The sequence below is a fragment of the Felis catus genome, chromosome X (genome assembly GCF_018350175.1).
Source record: "Felis catus isolate Fca126 chromosome X, F.catus_Fca126_mat1.0, whole genome shotgun sequence".
Taxonomy (NCBI): Eukaryota; Metazoa; Chordata; class Mammalia; order Carnivora; family Felidae; genus Felis; species Felis catus.
The window spans coordinates 12,421,940-12,446,131 of NC_058386.1; the positions used below are offsets into that span (position 1 = coordinate 12,421,940).

Here is a 24,192-nt window from a genome sequence, read left to right on the forward strand (position 1 = left end):
TATGCTAATAGAACAGCTACTGTATCCACTGACTGTCTGTCCTGTTGGTCTATAAAACGAAGGACTACCTGAACAAACTATGTGACATATATACAAATCAGGTAAAAGAGAAATTTTTCTGAAGAAAAACATTCTTAAGGATAGAAATGTATATTTCACAGATTTTAAAAGGTCTAAAATCAAAATTATTTTGCGATTTCCCATGTAACATCAAGCCAACAAATATTTGCATTATAAATTTAAAGGCATCTTTGGTGTCTAGAAATAGTCAATTCAAGTAAAAGACCTGACACCAAATAGAAAAGTCACAATACATGGAAAAGTAATTAATTAGGCCCTCCACAAATTTAAACTTGCATTTAGAGGAGTGTCTTTACAGCCATATTTACAATGTTGGAAGCAAAATCATTTCATGACATAGGCTAAATGAATACTATATCCCAAATTTTAAGACCAAAAGAGCTACTATAAATCCAGGAGTTGAGATAAATCCGAGAAGAAACGATTTAAACAATTATTATTTATGCATCCAACTGAAAAATACCAACTACTGATAATGTGGACAATGAAAATCTTCAGTATAAAAGGTAAAAAATGGTATCTTAGAAAATCTATTCTGTTCCATACAGAAAAACTTCCAGAATGATTAATCTCTTTATTCCTGAAAAACACAGAAGTTGGTACCTAAAACAGAAGGTTTAAAATACACATACCAAGACAATACACAAAGGGGGGCGTGGGGAGGGTGACGGGGGAAGGGAGAGAGATGGACAGAGCTCAGTGGTTAAGATTTCACACAGCTCTGAAGTCTAGCAGATCTGGGTTTGGAATGCTAGGACCAGTTGCTGGAACCTCACTGAGCCTCTCCTTTGTCATCTGTTAAAAAGGTACTCATGATCTTTCTCACGGCATGTTGACGATTAGCACAGGATGCTTCACAAATACATACTCAGTAAGCATTAGCTCTCATCATAGTTCTTTTTTTTTTTTTAATTTCATAGTTCTTTTTTGTTGTCATAGTGTCCAGACCTGATCTCATGACTGACTATATGTAATATGCTAAGAGAAAACCTACTTTATCACCTGATGGTCTGCCCTGTTTGCCTGTTAAAGGACTACCTAAACAAACCAAAACATGTTTATATAAATTGGGTAAAAGGGAAATTTTTAGCAAATTTAGAAATTTTAGAAACTTAGCAGTCTGTGAAATGCTTTTTCTCATCTTATTCCACTATCTATTTTATGAACATAATATTCAAATACTCTCCTAGAGATGTAAACATGTATCATGTATCAACATATAAATGAATCTATTTTAGGAAACAATCATCTTGTCATCCCTGGATTTGTGACAGTATGTTGGCAAATAAGCTAAATGAGTAACAGGTTAACCTGAACAGAATCATCTGAAGCCTTACTGCCACAAAAAGACTTTAGCTTGGCTTCATAAAAGCCTTAATCTGCAATGTATTATAACTCACTCTAAATTCAGAACAGACTAGCCACATTCTGCCTCCTCAAGAACTGAATGGCTACATTGAGAAAAATGGTTTATTCAGACACCAAATAGAAACTGTCTTAATGTACTATCACTTTGGTTTATGTACAAAATGACGTTAAGGTCACAGATAAGAAACTGGGCAAAAGTTCTCTTCTAAAGGTAAGAAACTAATTAATAGCAGTCAAAAAAAATTTTTTTAAACTAGGGTGAGACAGGGTAAGGAAAATCTTACATGGAACCATAGACATCCCATGCTTCTCTCTACTCCTTTCTACTAAAGATAAAAAAAAAAAAATACTGCTTCAAAAAGGGAGGTATTATTTACTATTAAAATACTTTAATAGGGGAGATACACACACACACACACACACACACACACACACACACACACACACTTACAAATAAATATGGACTTGTACTAACGTTTTTATCCCCGATACATCAAATACTCAACACATGCTATAAAGTAAACTTAGTACATTTGCCGTATTTACAAAGTCAATAGCAAGTTCCCAGTAGTTTAAACAACAGTCCAGACACAGGAGAGATCAGTACCCTAAACACTACTCTCCAGAAAAAAATATATTAAAAGGTGAACTTCAAGAACTTTAAAATGTTTTAAGGCAGATGGAATTAATCAAGAAATGATGAAGAACCTGGAGGAAATACCAGGATCTGACATAATATAGCTCCATAATAACAAAATATAAAAGTGAACAAGGGAAGAGACAAATATGAAAAATTCATAGTTCCTGATTCTGCTTTTAACCGAATTTTTAGAAAAGTCTGATTAGTAAACAGCAAAATAAGGAGGTGCTAACTTTAAAACCACATATGAGCTTGCGGTCAGAATATCAGAAGTTAAAAAAGAATCTCCCCAGTGACATGTCTGCAATCAATGAATAAAGCACCGCGGCGAGCTGTACGCGCTCAGGAAAGGCACCGTGCCCCTTTCACTACTGACAGCGGATGGCATCAGGGCTGCCAACCAAAGATTCCACTGGTGCAGGCATCTTAACCACTGTTTTGGTACCTCGAGATCATTACATGCACAATGTGTTGTCTCACGTTTAACAGGTGTATGTTCTGGATGATATCGTCCCAACTTTGAGCAATCCTCACAACTGACCCAGTCAGTGACTGATGCAGAGCCATTATTGAGGCCCTTCCTCCCACAGGGGCCCACTAGAAATTATAATGGACAAAAAGAGATTTACTCTTCTTAGTTCACATTTCTGTTATAGCAGAAATGCTAAAAAACTGGATTTAAAGCCTCCTTTCATAGTAAAAAAGGCAATTATCTTAATGAAAACATACATTTTTTATATTCACTACTCCTTTCTATTTGATTAAAACCACAATTACTGCTAAAGCATAATTCAACTTGGTATCTGAATTAAGGAATCCTTAAGTTTTTTGAAAAAGGTGGCCCTATCTGTGAAACTTTAAACTTCGGAAATTGAAGGTCCAGAAACAACAAATACACAGTTAACCCAGGACAACTATGGAAACTGGAAAGGGAAGATGGTTTATAAATGGCTCTCGTGATAGATATCAAGGCAAAATAAGAACACAGTCATTTGACAGAACACGGTTTGTTATTTAAAAAGAGCCAAGAGAAGGCCAACTACCTTTTAGTTAGTCTTGCTAACATAAAACTACAGACGTCTACAAAAAGTGTAATTATAACACTGTCATTTGCTTGGCTACATTTGCACTTAATGGACATGAGGTGAAAATATGAACCAATCTGGGATGAAAACGCCACAGTCTCACAGTCAACTGATGGAGAACAGGGGTTACCGTAAGTAAGTAATTCACAACAACGGATGGAGAGTTCTCAAATTCCTGTTATCTTGATGAATCTTTTCCCTTCTTAGTCTGTCCTCTAAAGGTTCAGACTCTCGTGTTTTAGGGTCCAAAAATGGGCCATCATTATGACAGACCATCTCCAAAGTAAACAATCCATCCACAGATAACTGAGTTGATGAGATGGACACATATTCCCATCAAGAAACTGTACATGGACACTACATGCCAAGCATGCTTCAGAGTAATTTCTGAGAGTCTACGAATGAGGGAGCACAACTGAGACTTCCCTGGCAAGAGCAAAACATGCTACTGCCCAGCGAAGAGAACTCTGATTAGCTTACCTCCTGCAGTAGATCAGCCTGCTCAATTGCTTTAAGGACATTTTTCTTGGATGTTTCCTGAACTTCCCCTCCCAAAAGAAACTCATCCAAAATAAAATAAGCCTTCTCAAAATTAAAGATGATATCAAGTTCACACACCTGAAAAGCAAGGAAAACAATGGTAAAACTGAAAAAAGCAAAAGGTACTTACCCACTATCAGGTAGTGAATAAAATCTGATCAGAGCAAATCCATCTTAATTCTTTCTAAAAATGGCAATCTTGCTAACTAAGCATCATTAATTTAGTCAGCATACTTCTCAAATCTCAAGTACTTGGAAACACAACGCCTACAAGCTAAGTAAGAAAGACCTGATTCTGGAAGCTCCCAACATGGGCAACTTAATAATTTTCTAGTCACAAAAACCAATCTTTTTAAATACGTATTTCCCGGATAACGTGATCGTAACTGCTTACCAAATCTAAATTCTATATTAAGCACTTCCAGAATGTTAATCTCTGCAGTTGAACTCCTTTCTGTTTCACTATTTTAAACCTTATTCTCACGACCGTCATTAAATGAGGCAGCGGGGTCAAGCACTGTGGCAGTTAAGTGGCTGTGCACGCTGGCAGGAGTCAGAGTCAGCCCTTCCCTCTCCTGCAGTTACTTTCAAAGAGTCAGAATCCCCAAGACAATCAAATAATAAACTTGTTACAGAAAAGATTAAAAAAAGATACTATGGCATTCAATTTTCTAAAACAAAATACTACTCACACTGCCAAAATACTTGTCAAGTAATTCCACATAACGATGAATTATTTCCAGGGTAATTAGCTCATTGTCCTGATCCTCGATAGCACAGCAAAAATACAGACTAGCGTATCTGTAACAAAAGCAAATGTGGAAAAAATTTTACTCTATAATCATGTTTTCTAAATATATTTTCATATCCTATTGTGAAAGACCCCATACTTAAACAATTCATTTTCCCTTTTACAACAGTGTAGATTATTTTCCTCCCGGAGTGCAAAAGTAATGAATGCATATAGAGAAAGTTTGAAAGGTACAGGCAAGAAAAAAAAAAAATCACTCAAATCACACCATCTAGAAAGAGAAACTTATTCTGCTCTTCTTCCTTTCAGGCTCCTTTCTAAGAATATTCATAGAAATACATATAATATTCTAAAACATAGCTGGACCCAGTTACAAAACACATTGAATGAAATACAACGGCCCTCAATTGTATGAAACACGATCTTGTGTTTACTTAACTAAAACAAAATGCACTGTGATTAATGCAAACTACAAGTAAACAGGGAAGAAGATAAACTTTCCGACTAAAGGACTTATTGAAGATATTGTCAATGTGAAGCCAATGTCCCAAAATGTTTTACTGGAGCGTTAATATGCACAAAGAGAACACAAATCATGTATGTACAGCTTAAGGAGTTTTCAAAGTGAACCCATCTGTGTATCAGCACCCTGATCAAGAAACAGATTATCGAACTCGTGAATCCCCTCCCCTAGCCTCTCCAGTTCACCACCTGCCACCCCAAAGGGTAACTACTATCTTGACTTCTAATAGCATAAAATTGTTTTTTAAAAGGAGGTTTCTAGATCTGTGGAATAAACTCCAAGAAAAGAACAGCTCTGTTTTTACAGAAGTTAGAGAAAGGGAACAGGGGAAAACTGAAACCTGTCCTCAAATTTTCCAAGTTCTACCTGTTAAATGAAAGTTTTGGTTATTTACCCTTCATGAAGAATAAGATTGGAAAAGTAAATATTCTCTTCCAAATTAGGATTGTAGCACATGGGACTAGACTATACTTGACTCAAGGAAGCCAAAACTTAAGACAACCTTGAGGCATAGCAAACAATGACCAAGTCCTTTGAGGAGGATTAAAAGAACATTTTCAAATGGTTTAAGTGTATTAAAGGCTTTTGAAACAAACAAAAAACAAAACACCTATGACATTCTTAACAAGTCTCAGTTTAGATTGTAATTTTCACTGAGGAGCGTTTAAGGGATTTTTGGGAAACACGATGAGCAACTACTGCTCATAGCATTGATGGAAAATAATATATGCAAATACATAATCTGTTTTGGAACCCAGTGAATTTCTGCTCTTCAGTATGAGAGTAACTAGTATTTACAGAATCCTCTATTAATTTTAATATTATCAACTGATTAAGTAAAGATCAATTATTTGATCTTTCCAACAGCAAGCACCATCATCCTTGACTGGGGGGTGGGGGGTAGAGGACAAAAAAACTGAGGCCCCAAGAGTACAGGGTCTGCCAAGTGGTTGCTCTGGGACAAGAAATCTGATCTTCGGACATCAACTCCAGGCCTTCTCCCACTCCACCTTAGGGACTCCCTTGTCATCCACAGCTTGACTTTTCTGCCGTGTCCATTCTACCAGACTCACACATTCAGTAAGTTATTTAAAATGGTAGGAGAGTCTGTTGCAGTCTTAGAGAGGGGGCTTTCCAATGTGTTCATTTATTAGCATGAAGGACATAACAGGGCACCACCTCCAACTTTAACAAAATGTTTCCTCTCTTTCCTACCCTATGGTTTTATCTGTTTAACAGGCAATGGGATGTTCCAATTCTCCACCCTCCCTAACCCATGCTCACCAAATAGTTTTGAATTTGGGGAAATTGATACAAATGATACGTTACAAGTCCCTGAATTAAGAAAACTAAAAATTAAAGGAACTGGCATTAAAATGGTAGATAAAAAAACCCAGCCATGAACAGCGCACATGAACAGGGTGCTATTTCAATAATCCCATTAGAAAGAATTTACTAAGTCAGTTACTAATAGTAAAATTCCTTTTAGTCTTAATGTCAGCATTTCGACAATGCTACTGTTAAGTAATCGAATGCTTGCCCCATGGTCCTTGCTCCTCATCCACAGTACTGCCAGTGCTGCCTTATTACAAATAAACAGCACTGAAATACTAGTCATCGGTCTTCAACTGTAGAATCACTTGGAAATATTAACTTAACTATCACAAGGACTGGGGGCTCCCGGGTGGCTCAGTCAGTTAAGTGTCCAACTCTTGGTTTTGGCTCAGGTCATGATCTCACAGTTCTTGAGTTCTAGCCCTGCATCAGGCTCTGTGCTACAGCTTGGGATATTCTCTCTTTTGCTCTCTCAAAATAAATAAATAAACTTAAAATTAAAGAACTGTTTTAAATACCACCAGGACTGATGTGTCTAAGCATCAGCTGATAGTATTTTAAAAATCCTGCAATTCTACCTAAATGTAGAATGGACAAAGAGCCATCAAAGTAAACAAATTCTTTGCTGTAAGTGAACAGCTAGTTATCAGGATTCTAAGACACCACTTTACAGAAAGCTTACTGAAGAAACAGAATAGTGACAGGTAAGATTCACTGAGTCCTCGCTCTGAATGAAACACTAAATATTAGCTGAGGCTTTTGCATATTTTACTATTTGAATCCTCACAACTCTTCTAGAAAGATACCATTATTACTTGCATTTACAGGAGACCCAGGCTTAATTGAGTAACCTCCCTAGGAACAGCAATTTGACTCCAAAGCCCAAGTTTTATATTAAAAACAATAACCAGGAACTGTATTAAATAGAGTAATCCTGCACCTGGCAAAAATTAAAACTGAATAGGCAGTATTTTAAGAGGTTTGAAGAGGCAGTGAAGTAAATGGTGTTACACTGATTTAGTAAAAGATTACCAAGAGAACCCTATTTTTGAGCCAAATGCTTTTTAAAAAATTCAATTATGAGCTCATTTTGTTTTCTTAGTACATATTTGTAAGTCTAAATCTGAAGTAAAATTAATAACAGACTAGTAAGAAGAAAGGCATGTTTGGTTATTTTTAGCACAGTGGATTAAGGCTTACTCTAATTACTGGCACTCAGAGAACATCTGAAAGTGCCTATTCTTATACTCAAAACACATGACTTCTCTGCAGTCAGCTAAGTGTCAGCTGACTATGGGTGAATGTAACGAAACTGTTCTCAATCCCACCGGTATGTCATTAAAAATTATTTTGTTAGTAAAGAAAATAAGGTATTCTGGCAAATTCTCAAACTAGTAATTTGGACCTATGTATTTTTAAACTCATTGTAAAACTTTAATCTAGTGCCTCTTCCATAGCATGCTGCATAAAATACACTCTTCAGCCTTTAAGGGATCTTCAAGAGCATTTATTTCAGACATGAGGAAAAAAGGAAAAATGACTTGTTTAAAGTTACAAAACTAGCTAAGGGTGCGAACCAAGCAGAACTCAAGTCCCTTGATTTTCAGTCTGTATTTTCAGCTATATTATCCCTATCAACCCCCCCCCCCCACCTGCTCCCCAAGAGGGGGAACTGTTTAAGTGAAATACTCAGCAAGAAGAATGTGGCTGAGACAAAGGGGGGAAGGAAGACCTAAAGACCACTTACTGACAGGAACAGCCAGAGTCCTGGTTCACAATCTCTCAGAAGTGATAGCTCTTTTGCTTAAAAAGGTCTTCTCTACCAGCTGGACTAAGGGGGAAAAAATCACCTGTTTCTATGAATATGTCCTTACAAAGAATATGTCCTTAAATATAAAACATGAGGTTTTCAGTACGAAATGGGGCAGATGTATCGAAAAATTGACTTAAGATTCTAACTTCTGTAGGTGAATTTTATTTCAATAAAGCTGTTTTTTAAGTGCACCTTTTGTTTATAGCCGCTTGATACAAGTATCAGAGTCAGGTTAGATTACCCTTTATAGCCCTTCATAAGAAAAAGTGGCGGCCCGACGTGGGTGGGCTGAATCCTGTGTGCGGGAATACCAACGAGTGCTTTCTTTCCCTCTGTTTAACAGGCCATTGCCTTCTGCTGCAGGAATCTCGATTCCTGGGATTGATTCCCTTGCTGGTATTTTCCTCCTCCACACGGGGGACTCCTTTCCCTATCTAGAAATAAGCTTAAGTCACTCGCACCTTTTTAAAAACCCTGTTTCCGACTCCTGCATCTATGGGTGGTTACCACCTCTTCGTAATCTTCGGAGCAAAGCTCCCCAAATAGTCTACACTTGGTGTTTAAAAGTCTCCACCTCTTCTTCACACTTTGCTCCATTTCTTCGAGACTCCTGTTCCTACTATTTCACTGAAAATGTTCCCACAGATGGCATTTTATGAACTCTCATTGTAAAACCTAAAAGATTCTTTTCTTCATTTAAACTGTTTTTGCAATTTTGGCAATGGTGACTTAATTTGCAAAACTCTCTCCCTTTCCCTGACGTTACTGACCCTATACAATACACCCTTTGCTTGCCCTTTGAATGCTGGTGATCTAACACTTTATGCCTCGTTTCCCCCCTGACTTCCACACCCACCCCGAGAAAACTAGGCATCTTCAAATGGAAGTCATACAGGCATCGCAAAGTCAACATGTCTGCTACCTCCTATTTACCCGTCAGCTGAACCAGAAATGTGGAATCACTGCCCTCCCCCCTTTTAGCAGCCACCAAGTCTTCTAAAACTTACCTCATAGTAACAGCTCTCTCCACCTGCTGTGCACACAGCAGCAGTCTTCCTTCAGGGCCTCATTATAATGCGATCTCCTTAAGAGACCCCTCAGGTGCCAGTCCCGGTGCTCCTCTTACCCATTCTCCTATTACAAGGATCTTTTAAGAAATACATATGTGCTCTTTTCTCATCCCCATTTAAAACCTTTGCCTCCAGGCTTAATATTTCAGTTCTAGTCTCCATGTCAGTCACTAACTAGAACGTGACCTTGAACAAGTAAGGTCTCCCAAATTCTTCTTTTCTAAAATTGAAGTTTAATCAACAGTAGCCATTTTAGGGGCACCTGGGTGGCTCAGTTGGTTAAACATCCTACTTCGGCTCAGGTCATGATCTTATGGTTCGTGGATTTGAGTCCCACATTGGGCTCTGTGCTGACAGCTCAGAGCCTGGAGCCTGCTTTGGATTCTGTGTTCCCCCCTCTCTCTGCCCCTCCCCCGCTCACGTGTGTGTGTGTGTGTGTGTGTGTGTGTGTGTGTGTGTGTGTGTGAAAAATAAACATTAAAAACAAAGTAGCGTTTTATTTAAAACAAACAAACAGGGGCACCTGGGTGGAGCAGTCGGTTAAGCGTCCGACTTCAACCAGGTCACGATCTCGCGGTCCGTGAGTTTGAGCCCCGCGTCGGGCTCTGGGCTGATGGCTCAGAGCCTGGAGCCTGTTTCCGATTCTGTGTCTCCCTCTCTCTCTGCCCATCCCCCATTCATGCTCTGTCTCTCTCTGTCCCAAAAAAATAAATAAAAACGTTGAAAAAAAAAATTTTTTTTTAAAAAATAAAATAAAACAAACAAACAAACAAAAAAAACACTTCTCCTATGCAGAAGGTACAGGCCAAGTGAGCAGGGGTATAAGATCCCAGTCCTGATTTCATGAGAGCACCTCCACTTCCACTTGTTTCATTTAGGGTTCTAACCTTGGGGGCAACAAGCTTTTTAAAACAATCACTTGACTAGATTATTCTAAGACCTCTCTCAGCTCTAAAATGCTATGATTTTTCTCAACAAGTACTAAAACAAACACTGGATACAAAATCGCCCAAAGATGACTAAATTTATTCTACTGGAAAGAGGAGTTTATGGTATTTAAAATATTCTCGATGTCCTATAATCTCCATTACTTCCTTTGCCATCTCCCCCACCAAAAAAAAACGCATCCATACCTAGAGTGGAATAAAGGAAATGGAGATAAAACCCAGACTTCTCTTCAACTCTCCTTGCAGCCCATACCTGTTAGTTCTCTGCACTTCCCTACAGAAGACAATTTCTGACATGCATAAACACTCATCTTTTTTTTTTTTTTAATTTTTTTTTTTCAACATTTATTTTTGGGACAGAGAGAGACAGAGCATGAACGGGGGAGGGGCAGAGAGAGAGGGAGACACAGAATCGGAAACAGGCTCCAGGCTCTGAGCCATCAGCCCAGAGCCTGACGCGGGGCTCGAACTCACGGACCGCGAGATCGTGACCTGGCTGAAGTCGGATGCTTAACCGACTGTGCCACCCAGGCGCCCCTAAACACTCATCTTAAATACAGTAAATTATTTGTAAGGGAAGGGAAATGGAGAGCAAAGTAATTATATTTCTTTTAACCTGATTAGCCCAATCTTGAGAAATGTATTTTAAGGTATTGAAAGACTTTCAGATATTAATAAAGACGTACATTTTTTTATGGTTTTTTTAAATTTTATTTTTGAAGGACAGAGACAGAGCATGAGCGAGGGAGGAGCAGAGAGAGAGGGAGACACAGAATCCGAAACAGGCTCCAGGCTCTGAGCTGTCAGCACAGAGCCCAATGTGGGGCTCGAACTCACGAACTGTGAGATCATGACCTGAGCCGAAGTTGGAGGCTTAACCGACTGAGCCACCCAGGCGCCCCAAGACGTACATTTTTTTTAAAAGCTTAGCGTTCAGGGGCCCTTGGGTGGCTCACTCGGTTAAGCCTCCGACTTCGGCTCAGGTCATGATCTTGAGGTTTGTGAGTTTGAGCCTTGCATCGGGCTCTCTGTCACCGCAGATCCTGTTTTGGATCCTCTGTCCCCTGCCTCTCTCTGCCCCTCCCCTGCTCACGCTCGCTCGCTCTCTCTCTAAAAAATAAATAAACTTAAAAAAAATAAAAAATAAAAGCTTAGCGTTCAAGCAAATGTGTGCGACATTTTGCAACACCAAAAATTTAAAAATCTATTCTTCCCAAAATTATCAGATCTAATTACACCTCCATCACAAGTATACTTCAAATCAGTTAACACTAGTAAAGAGATATTGTATATAGTTTCAAAACATCTATATGACTGAAATGGTCTATCCATCCAAGGTGTTGTGTTCATAAGATTGTAAAAGTCCGAAAAAAGGCATGTCAAGTATCAGTCATTACTGTATAGATTTTCAAGAAGGGGGTGGAGGGAAAAGGCTTGTTTAAATTCAGAGAATTACTCACACCATTTAAAATACGGCCCCATTTTCACCTGCAAAGACATACATTCATTGCATTTTTCTAAAAAGATTAAATAGTAATAATCATTTATGCCTTTATTTACATAATTAGTTTTCAATCGACTTTCCTGATTTTATCTTTTCGCCTGGGTAATCAAGCAAAATAGCAGTTATTTTAAAAATACAAAGCTTTGACTTAAACCTTTTTCATCTAAATCATTATTCATTATTTATAAATGTCATTTCTTAAAAGTCTGCCATTACCACATTATAAGTGACCAAATATTTGATTCTACTATTTCATCTTTCTGAGAAATAAAAATTATACCTTTTGTAAACAATCTTCAGATCTCGCCACTCAAGAAAGCTGCACATTTTCGGTTTCCGTGCTAAAACGGTTTGAACAAGTTCTCTTGTGATCTTTTTCTTTTCTTTGTCTGACAGTGGGACATACCATTTCTGCAGTCGAAGCTTTCCCTGACGACTAAAAAGCAACATAAACTGCATCTGTTAAGATAAATAGAACCAAGATTACATGCAACACTTTGATTCAGTAGAGATTAAGAGGACATGTTTCACAGAGAAGCTTTGGGGGCAGGGCCTTTGACTGACAAATGATTAGCAACCATCAGTATTTCTACGCCGGTTAAAATAGCAAGAAATTCTTGTAGAAAGATCTTCTGACCAGATGTAAATCTTCCCACCCCATCCCTTTCCACCTAAGTTTAGAGAATAGTGTGGGGGGGGGGAGGGGGGGATAGGTAAAAAGCCAGAGTGAAAATTTTGAGGAAGAAGATAATTCTTGCAATTTCAGAAACTACTGTCTGCCAGGGCTATACATTTCACATTCTCTGTATGCTTCAAAAGAGAACTGTTGACACCAACTGGTTCAGATACATTTGAAAGAAACAGCAGATCTACTACTGTTTTTCACCGTGAGGCTGTTCCAGTTCCAGGCTGAATTACTTGTGGACAGACTGCTATCACTTAGGATGCCCTCTTCAGTTTATGCTTACATATCTTAAGCAAAACAAAAGATCTCAAATATTAACCCAGAGAAAACCCCACAAAGGCACATTTTTCCCAATAAAAGCCTGATTTTTAAGTATCTCTTCTCATCTTCACTTTTTAAAAATTCCAGCATAAATATGCACACAATAAAGTGGGCTAATGTAATAATATGACAGAGAATATAAACCTCTAAAAGCCAAAATAAGAGGCACACACATGCAGAGACATTACATGAAATACTTCATTTGAAACAATTAAAAAAGGCATCTACAGATGGAGTGGATGCTGAATTCTGGTGTATTTTACTTAAACTATTTTGTATATGTGTATTTGGAATCTCAAATCTGTTGATTTGTTTAGATGTTTAATTTTCAAGGAAAGCTAAGTAATTCAACTGGTCTTTTCAACTGCAAACAGGTAGGCATGGTTTCTACAAAAGTAATTTAAAGGTAGAATTCAGACAGGGTTTTTTTCCCCCCTTGTGAACTATTTTAAGTTCCTTTAACAGCGTTACTACAAGATTCCAGCCTGATTCTTAATATGCACCACACCATCTTAAATTTGAATATGGGGTGGGGAAATTTACACAACCAATTTAGAATAAACCGGGCTCTAAATTTCCCTAAGAAATTAGTGACGCTTTTCGTACTAATCCAAACGGGCATCAACAAGAAAGATATTTAGCAATTTATGAGGTGACAATTTAACTTTAATACTCTATATTTAAGTTAAATAAAATCGGCTTATTACACCTCACTTCAAACCTTCCCTGGCACAAAATAAACGAACGACGTTCTTGTTATCAAAGTGCCCCCCATACGAGTCCTGTTAAGATAGCGGCATTCGAAGGGGGACAGCAAGTAAAGCATCAACTGGACAACGGGTTTAACGCAGACCCGTTACCCGAACTTTGAGAATAACAGACCCCTATTCCCGGACCCTGATGACCTGGAAGGGTGGGGGTTTGCTTTGGAAAAAGAGTACGAGCTCAAGGCTGTCTGTATCCCCTCCCTACCACTTCATAGGGCGAATAAATAATTCACTCTTTAAAATAATTATGTGCTAACATGGGACGATACCCGGTTACGAAGCACAAGTATTCCTTCCCTCGAGTTAAAAACTAATGCTTTGATTTTGCCGCAAATCACAGGCCACCCCAGTTCCTCGAGATTGGTATTAAAAACAATAGGCTCGGCCGCGGAGCGGGCTCAGGGCCAGCGTTCCTCCGTCCGGCCGTCTCCGACGCCTCCCCGCCGCCCCACGGGGCCGCACTCCATCACTGACCGAGCCCGAGCGAGGTGACGGGCTAGGAGCGGGGCAGACAATGGCATTCGCCGCCGCGCAGGGGGCGCCAAGGGTCCTCGGCCGCCCCGGGCCGCGAGCCCCTCCCGAAAATGCCCCGCAAAACTTGAGGTGATTCCCGAACCACAGGTGCCGCGGGGGCTCCGCATCCTCGGGGCGCGGCGAGGAGTGGAGAGGGGCGCGGACGCGGAGAGAAGTGAGTTGCCGGCCGCGACGCCCCACTGGGGGGCCAGCGGCCAGACACGGGGTGGGGTCGTCGGGGCGCGCGCGGGGCGGCGGAGGGCGCGCCCAATCCTCCCTCTCGCCTCCCCGTCCCCGACGCCCCCGCTCGCTCCCCGGGACTTACGGCGGCCGCGGGCCGCGGGCACGGCGTGGCTCGGCCGGCGGCGGCTGCGACGGGGGCGGCGGCGGCGGCGGCTGAGGGGAAGCCCCTGTCGCCGAGCTGAGGAAGAGAAGCCGTGTTGCCGCGGGGAGGAGACCCAGTTGGCAGAGGGAAGGCTTAGGCGGCGAGGGGAGGGCGAGCCGACAGACCCCGCCCTGTGGGCCGGACGAGGGAGGAGCCGGGGTTGCGGCGAGCGGAGGGGCGGGCTGGGCGACGCGCGGGAAGCAGCTCGACCGTTGCCAACGGCACCGGAGGCAGCGCAGGTGACCGCACTCCAAGAAGGCCGATTGGCCGCGTCTCTACCGAGAGGCGTGGTCCCGGCCGGAAGTTAGGTCACGTGACCCGGAAGCGGCTTTTGCCAAGGCCTGTGCGCCTGCGCGCTCCTGCGCGTACCTTCGGAACTCGGGCGGGCGGCTACCTCACCTATCCAGTGGTGGGAGCGCAGGGTTCCGAGGTGCCCTTTCTCGACCCCGCTGTGCGGGGCAGGGAAGGTCAGGATCGCCAAGAGCCAAGTTCGAGCTCCGATAACTCTCCGTGCCCAAAGAGGGCGGGGCGGGGAGGCGTCACTGCCGGTGGTGATGGTGAGGAGAGTGAGGGAGTGCTGCACCTCTGGGGAAAACAAGTCAGCTCTGTCGAGGAGCTCGTGCACGCGTTCAGAGGGCCTTTTGCAATCATTCTGCCTCCAAACTGCCTGGAATCCGGCACGTCCTTCCCATTGCACTGCTACAGCCCTAGACACCTTTTGCCCCAAGCCGTGCGAGTGTCTTTTCCCCGGGCTTGTCTCGCCAGTCCTCAGTGCTGCGGACCTGATGAATTACTGTCCGTTCTCTGCCGAAAAGCCCCGACCGCATCTCGTCTTTGAGATCCCACTTCCTTCACACGGACTCGCGCCCCCCGCCCCCAAAGCCGCCTGTGTTCCAGTTAAGCCTTGCCGAAGACTTGCTCTGCCTGGCATGCACTTCCTCTCAAATGTTACATCTATGAAGCCTCACCCTCAAACCCTGTAAGAACGAATCCCTCTTTCACCCACACGTTCATTAGCCTCTGTTTAGCACATCTTGAGTTTTACTCATTTTGCATCCCCACGTATCCATTTGCCTCTATTCAGCACGTTTTGAATTTTATTCATTTTGCGTCCCAACCTAGTTCACTGCCTGATAGATAACGCATCTAATAAATGGGAGTTGACCGATGAGGACTATAAAATGATAGATTTGTTAAGAACCAAAGTGCTGAGTTTTGTGCCTGGCACATAATGGATGTCCATATTTTTTTGAATGAGAAGAATGGATGAATCATCTAGTCCGACTCATCTTTTACAGATGAGGAAAGGGGAGCCCCACGGGATTAAGTGACCTTGCTTGAACAGCCACGGGTTTCTCATGTTGAATGCTATTCATTACCCCAGTCACCTAGGTTCTTACAAAGGAAGCTAGAAAATTGCTTTTGTTGAGCTATGCCCTTTTTGCAGAGGTTCCCAAACACAGTCGCCAGAATTTTTTAATGGCCCAAAGTGAAAAAGAAATGCTACGTTTTCCACGAAGCTAAATTTAATCAATTTAAAGGAATCCTTTATTAGGGATTGTGTTCTTTTTTTGTGTGGTAAAAGGTCTATAAAACTATGATAGTAAATACTAAGGATTTGAGGGCATTTTTAATGCCCTTATTTGACAAAATAAAAATGTATAATACCTTCCCTTTTGAGCACAACTATACTGCTAGGAAAATTTCCTACAAATATATATGATAATGTATGCTGGGATATTAAACAAGTGGTCGACAGAAGGCACAGAGCTGGCTTTCTGTGGTCTTTAGGCCCCCTGCCCAAATTTCTCTCTGCTTCCTGAGTAGTCATTCTCCAAAGTCACATGTTAATGCCCCATTTCTCCCTTACTACACAAAACAGATGCCATTAGTTCAAAGATAGATCTAATACTATGCAATGAAAACTTGTCCTCTAGATCCAAATGCTGTTTTTCTCTTTTGCTGTACAAACGAGGTTCCTAAGATAACCACCTTTAAGTTTAAAGTCATTGGTTATGTTCCTAATGTAGGTCTGTGGTTCTGAAAATGAAGACAGGAGACTTGCTGATGACATATTGGCAGTCTCTGGTGCTCCTAGCCAAGAAAAGGTGGGGGTGGGAGGGTAGTGGGGGAAAGGAATTATGGGAAAAATAATTAGCAGCTGAAAGCAGCTATTACATAATCTTGGCTGCTTATTAATTTAGGAGAAGGAATAGCTTATTAAATTCTAATAGCAACAGCACAACTGCAAACAACCTAGCAATTAACAATGCAGGGCCCATTATTTTGTTAATATGTCCTCTTTTTTTGGCAAGTGTATAAGAACAAAATTTATAGAAGCACATGGTCTTTTTCAGTAGATTATAGATGGTTTTTCCCCAGCCTTAGTATTAAGTGCTAATTGTGCATTCACTGTGGAAGACAAAAGAAGCGCTGTTACTGTCTTTGTTAGTAATTAACTGCTTGACTTTGATTCCCACATGTTCCAAATTGTGGGCTTTCTTCTATACGGATTCTCACCTAGTATCTTCTTCACCTGTCATGTTAATAGGGTATCTTTTTTAATCCTCTGCTTTTGTTATCTGGGTGGTCCTGATTTCTTGGTTGTTAAGGATGAAACAAAAATTATTTTTTATGAAAAAGTAAAACTCAGGTTTTATACCTTTTTTTCTTGGTACAGGAGACATTTATTACAAACTCATTTCTCATGGAACAAGAGCATGCACTTTCATGGTGCGAGGCTGCCTGATGCTTCCCAGGTTTCAGTGGCCCAGGCAGATAAAGGAAAATTGAACAAGGTCAGAAGAGAGAAGAACAGATCTGTCCTTAAGTAGGAAAGATAACCGTGTTGCCAGTATACAGAAGGGGAACAAATGAAGTATTTCTGGTAAACTGCCTTTTATTTATTTTTTATTGAAATATAATTGACATACAGCATTATATCAGCTTCAGGGATACAATGTAATGATTTGATATTTATGTAGATTTGTGAAATGATCACCACAATCTAGTTAGCATCACTTGTTTCTTAAAAAAGAAAAAAAAGTGCCTAGCTTTCATTTATGCTTAATGCGTGAGGTGAGGGTGAAGTAGGGATTTTGTTTTCTAACAAGAAAATTTTGAGATTTTTAATGTAATCTTTTAAAAGTTATCAAAAATAACTTTAGTTTCCTGTTAAATGTGTGATGGCTATGTGCTTTTATCTCTCCTTCTCAAAATGCCCTTAAATGAAAAAAAAAAAAAAAGGAATGTTTGAAGTATATACCCACATGGACAATAAGAGAGGGAACATTAGTGTGAGGATGTCAACAAGGATGTCTGGGTACACTGTTGGCTCATCGTGAAACACTGATGATTTAGGTAAAAATTGTAATATATTGAGAATGTGGAGGATCACAAGTGAGGGGATTTGAAATAATGGTAAACCCTCATGCACTAGCCGTAAGAAAATAGATAACATCTAACATAAACGAAAAAATAGGATTATTAGTGTAGTCTCTTCAAAAATATATTTATTTATTGGGGTGCCTGGGTGGCTCAGTCGGTTAAGGGTCTGACTTCGGCTCTGGTCATGATCTCGCAGTTCGTGAGTTCAAGCCCCGTGTCGGGCTCTGTGCTGACAGCTCGGAGCCTGGAGCCTGCTTCCGATTCTGTGTCTCCCTCTCTCTCTGCCCCTCCCCTGCTCATGCTCACTCGCGCTCTCTCTCTCTCTGTCAAAAGTAAACATTAAAAAAATTGTAAATATTTATTTATTTTGAGAGAGAAAGAGAGCTTGTGCAGGAGAGGGGCAGAAAGCGGGGGAGACAGAGAATGCCAAGCAGGCTCTGTGCTGCTAGTGCGAAGCCTAACCTGGGGCTCAAAGCCACGGACCGTGAGATCATGACCTGAGCTAAAATCAGGAGTTGAAATCAAGGTGCTTATTCTTGATTAGCACCGACTGAGGCACCCAGGGGCCCCAATTAGTGTATTCTTGAGACACCAGGAAGCAAATTGCAGAGGCAATGATGACTTTCTTTCCAGAGACAGAATCTTGAGGTAGGAGGTATTAAAGGTTATTATTACATTATATTTTAGTACAGGTTTTACTTAGATCACTTTTTACAATATTGTAATGAAATAGATAAAACCTCTTCTGTTAGTGCTAACACTATTTTATAGACTTGTACAACATTCCTTTAGCCAGTCTATGTTATTTAGAAATGATTAAATAAAAATGCCTTGTAATGCAATTCAGTGCTGAATCAGTGTAGAAGATCACAATAAGTATAAAAAAGATGCTTAGAGTTTGTGAATTTGCATCTCCAAAGATAAACTTGTTCCAAGGAGAAAACTGGCCTAAAATAATGAGGATTTGTGAACCAATCATTTCAAATAGATAGAGATGTCACTGCCAAAGTCCTCAACAATGAGCTAAAGAGAAATAATGGGACATCTACTTCTTCTTGAAGCCTGTTTCCAGAGCTTTGAATAAAATGCAAGAAAATGATTCTTCTTTTACTCTTAGGCTAGAGCAGTGATTCTCAACCTGGGCAATTTTATCCCCCCTCCCCTAGAGGACACACGGCAGTGTCTGGAGATACTTTCGGTTGTCACATTGGTGCCCAGGTATGGGGCAGGTGGGGGATGGGGGTGCTGCTGCTGCAACGTACAGGCCAGTCCCCTACAGAGAATGATCCAGCCTGAAATGTCAACAGTGCTGAGACTGAGGCCCCAAGTTAGTCACAGAAAAGGTTAGCATGTAGTAACCGAGCTCTTTTGTGGACATTTCAAGAAACGGGACACATACTATCTTTATACAAGGTTTTCTCTCTCTCTTAGGGAAGTTGGAGGCATTCTTAATATTTGATGATAGGTACAATTCTTAACTGCTGGAAAGACTGGCCACATACATAAGGCAGTCAGTAACTAGAATAAACTGTTGAAATCGGATGTTTTTTCAAAGGGGCCCCGGAATATTAGTGGAGATTATTTGGAACCTGAATCTATGGGATGACTATTCATTCCATCCGTTCATTCATTTAACATAAGCGTTTATTACGTATCTACTGTATGCCAGCCACTCTGAAAGATAATGGAGTTGCAAAGATGGATAAGATGTTGACTGTGTCCTAAAGCTCCAAAACCATTTCTCCTGACACAGAATTTCCTGTCTTTTGGAGACAAATTCTGGGTAGTCAGTCACCAACCAAACATAAGAATACATTCTCTTTTGGGGAAGCCCCTAGAGATGCTTCATAGAAACTTCGATTTCCATGGGTGCCACCTTTGGAAACTATTTGTCCTAATGACCTACCAGGGCTCTCTTTGTGATCTTTTCATTCTGTGAGTTTTCTACAGCACTCTTAATTGACAGTAACATAAGAAAGTCGGTATGTTTTCAACAAAATGATTTCAAATAATATTCTTTTGACCTGGTCCTTGGAATGAACTGTTTCAGCCATAATCTAACTAAACTAGACTAGTTATTAAGCTAACTAAACTAGACTAGAGAATACTAGGTTATTCTCTATAGGACTTGTGAAAACATACAGATTTTTGAGTCCCATCCCCAGAGTTTCTGATTCACTGGGTCTGAGGTGAGGCCTGAGAATTGTATTTCTAACAAGTTTTCAGTTGCTGCTGATGCCAGCGATTCGGGGATCACACTTTGAGAACCACTGCTCTACACCAGAAATAAAACACAACAGCCAAAAAAACCCCCCACAAAACCCAAAAAACCACCCTGTGATACCTAACTGGCAAGTTCTCAAGCCAGCAATTGTGATAATTTTCCCAGACTGAATATCTGAAGAAACTTGAGATCTGAATTTTTAAAAAAAATTTTTTTTAATGTTTATTTATTTTTGAGAGACAGAGAGAGACAGAGTGTGAGTGGAGGAGGGGCAGAGAGAGAGAGAAAGACACAGAATCTGAAGAGGCTCCAGGCTCTGAGCTGTCAGCACAGAGCCCGATGCAGGGCTCGAACTCACAAGCCGTGAGATCATGACCTGAGCCAAAGTTGGACGCTTAACCGACTGAGCCACCCAGGCGCCCCAAGATCTGAATATTTTTTATTGCTGACTTCATTAAGTTTGGTAACATTAGGACGGTAATATTCCCAGTTACATGAATCTGAAGCTAACTCTATATGCACATACCAGAGTGGCATACGATCATTGCCCTGTACAAACTAATGTACTATATTAGTCTAAGTTAGAAATTAGAGCACTTGGAGAAACTTGAATGTTGCACCATAAAAAATCAGATGCTTACTTAATGACTATCACTACTCTAAAAATATTTTCCAACTACTCTCACCAAGTAGGAAGCCCCTCTGAAATATTTTGTCAACCATTACAGGCATGAGGTAGGAAAGAGAGTTGAGAGGGAATGACTAGACAGAATCAATATCTCTGGATATGGCAGAAACCCACTATACTAATCAGAATATGCCCCTTCTCTTCCTTGCCACACAGCTAGACCCCATTCCTCAGCCACCCCTGCAGTTAGGTATCCCATGGGGCTGAGACTGGGCTGATGAGATGGAGACGGAAGTGATATCAGGCAGGGCCCAGAAAAACCTTCCACAGGAAAGCCCCTTCTCCCTCCCTCCCTCCTCAGCCCTGCTTTTGTCCCCTGCGTGTTGACACCCAGGGTGACTTTGGAAGTTAGTCTTTTAAGATGGCTGAGTCTCTGTCAGACACGCAGACCACCACCACCACCACCATCATACTTACCACCAGTTGTACTTTAAGTAAATCAGAAACAACTTTGTATGAAGCCACTGATTTTTCTGGGTTCATCTGCTACAGCTGCTAGCAGTACTGGCCATTCTTGCAAACTGTTAGGCTGTTACTCGGTTGCAAAGAGAAAGAAACATAGTGACTGGGAGAGCAGGTGAATTTGCCAGTGGATCTGCTCTTTTTCTTAATTCTAAACCTGCTTTTTTGCTCCTTCATGTATCTCCTTTTCATTGAAATTTAAAGAATTTAAAACTACTCATTTATCAAAGGGGCAAAAAGACTGATTGGAGGATTTTTATTTTTTTTATTTTCTCTGGCAGAGCCTAGCATTTGTGCCAGGTGATAGATAAGGCAAAATTTAAAAAAAAAAAAAAAATCATAGGAACTGAAAGAGCCAAGGAGCTGGGGGTTGGGGGCACATTCCAGTAAACTGTCCCTAATTGTCCAAAGTAGATAATTTTATCATCAGTCTCTTAGAATCAAGAAACCAAAGTTTATAGTTTGTTTGTGACCAGATTATGTCTTTGTCTTCTAAATATTCTAGGACACAGTTAAAACATTTATCCAAAAGCACTATTTAGAGTACATGAACACTTTAATTGAATGATTTGAAAATTTTTTAGAAATGCTGCATGTACATAAAATATAACACATATATGAAATAATAGAATTTTAAAGGTCATTTCACTCAAGAACTGCATTTTACAAATAAGGAAATTAAGGCCCAGAGAAGTTAAACAAATGGCTCAAGATCATCCTACCTGGTTAGGGACAGATGAGGAGCTAAGACCCTATGTTTTGTCTCCAGGCAAGGTTTTTTCCACAACAGTATACAGTTGCCCAGAAACCACTAGCCCTTATCTGTAGGCAAAAACAAACAAACAAATAAACTGAAAAACTACACATACACAGCCCCTCAAAATGTAAACTCTTCAGTGCCTCCTCCTGTGATCTCTCTGACTCCTATTAAAGTATTTGTGTCTCAGGGCACCTAAGTGGCTCAGTTGGTTAAGCATCTGACTTCGGCTCAGGTCATGATCTCACAGTTCGTGAGTTCAGGCACCACGCCGGCCTCTGTGCTGACAACTTGGAGCCTGGAGCCTGCTTCAGATTCTGTGTCTCCCCCTTCTCTGTCTCCCCTGCCCCCCCCCACCCCCTGCTCATGCTCTGTCTTGCTGTCTCTCTCTCAAAAATAAATAAACCTTAAAAAATTTTTTAATAACATAAAAAAAGAATTGGCTTAATATGGTCCAACAGGAAAGGTATGCTGTGCTCATGGATTGGAAGAATATTATTAAAATGTTCATACTACCAAAACCAATCTAGATACAATCCCTATCAAAATACCGTTAGCATTTTTCACAGAAATATAACAAACAGTTCTAAAATTTGTATGGAACCACAAAAATCCCTGAAGAGCCAAAGCAATCTTGAGAAAAAAGATCAAAGCTAGAGGTATCATGGGGCGCCTGGGTGGCTCAGTTGGTTAAGCGTCTGACTTCAGTTCAGGTCATGATCTTGTGGTTTGTGAGGTGCAGCCCCGACTTGGGCTCTGTGCTGAGAGCTCGGAGCCTGCTTCAGATTTTGTGTCTCCCTCTCTCTCTGCCCCTTCCCTGCTTGCGCTCTGTCTCTCTCTCTCTTTCAAAAATAAGTGAATATTAAAAAATAAAAAAAGTATTTGTGTCTCCAGTAGCCAACTAAAACCCTTGGAATATCCAAGATTGGGACAGTATCTTATCAATCTCTGTCTCGCATAATCTAATGCAATGCCTTGCATAAAATAGACACTCAAAAATGTTAATTAAATTGAATTGGATGACTCTACTTCAAATTTAAAAAAAGGAAAGAAAATGAATTGGAATGGCAAAAGGTTTACTAAGCCCCTGTCTTATTACTTCTCGAATGTTGCCAGTTTTCTGTGCCCCCTCTTCCTGCCATAGCATGCAAAGTATCTTCTTTCTTTCTGTCCCCACTAATATTGCACTAGGTCAGACCAAGAAACTGGAACTTCTCTCTCACCCTTTCCTTCCAACCGATCCCATTACGGTTTCTTCTGCATGCGCATGGCCACTTGAGTGTTTTCTCTAAAACTCAAATCTGAGATTAGACCCCCTGCTTAAAATGCTTCCATTTCTTTATTACTTCGTGAATTTGTACACCTAAGTCTGGACCAGGCATTCAGTACTGGGGATAAAATAGAGAACAACTTAGATGGAACCTCCCACCAGGTTCATAGGGTGTAAAGGTGGGGTTGGCAGGGGGAGTAGAGTTTACAATTGGCAATCCCAATACAGTGGAGTGAGTGTTTCAAAGGAGGGAGGGCAGGATGCTGTGGGAGCATATAAGTGAGGGCCTAACCTAGAGTTTTGGTACTAGTGATATGTGGTGGAGTCAGGGAAGATTGTTGGGAAGATACAGCCTTTGGCCAAGATTTTTTTTTTTTAATTTTTTTTTCAACGTTTATTTATTTTTGGGACAGAGAGAGACAGAGCATGAACAGGGGAGGGGCAGAGAGAGAGGGAGACACAGAATCAGAAACAGGCTCCAGGCTCTGAGCCATCAGCCCAGAGCCTGACGCGGGGCTCGAACTCACGGACTGCGAGATCGTGACCTGGCTGAAGTCGGACGCTTGACTGACTGCGCCACCCAGGCGCCCCAGGCCAAGATTTTTAAAAAAGATTGGGGGAGGGGGGCATTAACAGAAGACAGGGCAAGAGTGTTCCGTAAAGAGAGAATAGCATGGGCAAAGGTGAAGTGATGAGTGCATGAGTATCTTAGGGACCAGAACAGAAGGTCCACACGGCCAGAGGGTACCTAGGTAGGGATGAGTCTGCGAGGATAGGAGAATCAGATCAGGTGGGACCTTTCAAGCCAGATTAAAAAGATACAGGCTTTCTATAAGGATATTGGGAGACATTGAAAGATTTTTATGCAAGGGCACTGCCATTACAGGATATGAGTTTTAGAGTTTCAGAAAGATCAGTCTGAATGAACTGTGGTTAATTACAGGATATATTGTAGCCAGAGTTTAGTTGTAGATAGAATGAACCATGTTCTAACTGATACTGATGGAAGCAGTCTAAAAATGATTGGAAGAGCACAATCTAGGCTGAGTTTCCAGAAAAACCTTCCAGAATAATAC

The 24,192-nt window shown here is 40.9% G+C and overlaps 1 protein-coding gene and 1 long non-coding RNA gene across 11 annotated transcripts in view; one reads left to right on the forward strand and one right to left on the reverse strand.

Annotated features, from left to right (window-relative positions):
• AP1S2 (adaptor related protein complex 1 subunit sigma 2) overlaps window positions 1-14,404 on the reverse strand; it is a 28,142-nt gene extending 13,738 nt beyond the window's left edge. For 9 of the 10 annotated variants that reach the window (XM_023248825.2, XM_023248822.2, XM_023248823.2 and 6 more), the window contains exons 1-4: window positions 14,269-14,403; window positions 11,938-12,116; window positions 4,407-4,515; window positions 3,655-3,792 (exon numbers count right to left, since the gene is read on the reverse strand). In XM_023248825.2, the coding sequence (XP_023104593.1) occupies window positions 3,655-3,792; window positions 4,407-4,515; window positions 11,938-12,116 (426 nt within the window). In that variant the 5' untranslated portion in view covers window positions 14,269-14,403. Of the gene's footprint in view, window positions 1-3,654; window positions 3,793-4,406; window positions 4,516-11,937; window positions 12,117-14,268 lie in introns of all 10 variants that reach the window. The other variant, XM_023248821.2, reaches the window with a different exon arrangement.
• Window positions 14,405-14,619: 215 nt separating this feature from the next.
• Window positions 14,620-24,192, forward strand: part of LOC109496444 — a 69,908-nt gene continuing 60,335 nt past the window's right edge. Inside the window, exons 1-2 of the long non-coding RNA XR_002739858.2 lie at window positions 14,620-15,307; window positions 17,009-17,215. This is a non-coding gene — a long non-coding RNA (uncharacterized LOC109496444). The remainder of the gene's footprint in view (window positions 15,308-17,008; window positions 17,216-24,192) is intronic.